Source organism: Trichinella spiralis, assembly GCF_000181795.1.
Source record: "Trichinella spiralis strain ISS 195 chromosome Unknown Scfld5, whole genome shotgun sequence".
In the NCBI taxonomy this organism is placed as follows: Eukaryota; Metazoa; Nematoda; class Enoplea; order Trichinellida; family Trichinellidae; genus Trichinella; species Trichinella spiralis.
Genome location: NW_003526944.1, coordinates 1501942 through 1502461, shown reverse-complemented (window position 1 = coordinate 1502461; position 520 = coordinate 1501942). Strand labels below are relative to the sequence as shown.

The window sequence follows — 520 nt, the reverse complement described above, 5'->3', positions numbered from 1 at the left end:
GGCGCAGTCGTTCGTTTGACTTACGTGGCAAGTAGTAGCATCGTGAAACGTTCTCTTAGTTTATTTACATCGTTCCCTAAGCACTGAAGACCATTTATAATTGTTGAAAGTATTCCATATTTTTCGTTCTGTTACTTTTTTTTCGAAACTATCTGTATAATCATTTTGTTAATGTTATTTATAATTGAAAATAGTTACTTCTTTTATTTCAAAATTCATTGTTCAACTTTTCAATTTTGCTATGTGATGAAGCGACAAAATTTTTCACTTAACATTTAACATTCTTATAGATATGAACAATGAAGAAAAGAAAAAGCGAAAACACGGGCGATTCGTAGAGGAAGCAGATCGCGGACGACACGAAGCGGATCACAGAAGACACGAAGCGGATCGCGGACGGCACGAAGCAGAACAAGAAAAGACAAAAGGTATATGCGGTTCCCCGTGGGTCCCAATTCTGTAAGTCCGCGCTTGTATACTTCGAAAGGGGAACTATCCCTTATTTAATTAAGTAGAATCC

General features: G+C 37.1%; 1 protein-coding gene across 1 annotated transcript; it reads right to left on the bottom strand.

Moving 5' to 3' along the window:
• Positions 1-284: 284 nt before the first annotated feature.
• Positions 285-492, bottom strand: Tsp_04015 (conserved hypothetical protein; the record flags this gene model as incomplete). The annotated part of the gene is made up of 1 exon (XM_003374781.1): positions 285-492. A coding segment is annotated over one exon (208 nt), but the record flags the coding sequence as incomplete, so codon positions are not given.
• Between the last annotated feature and the right edge of the window lie 28 nt (positions 493-520).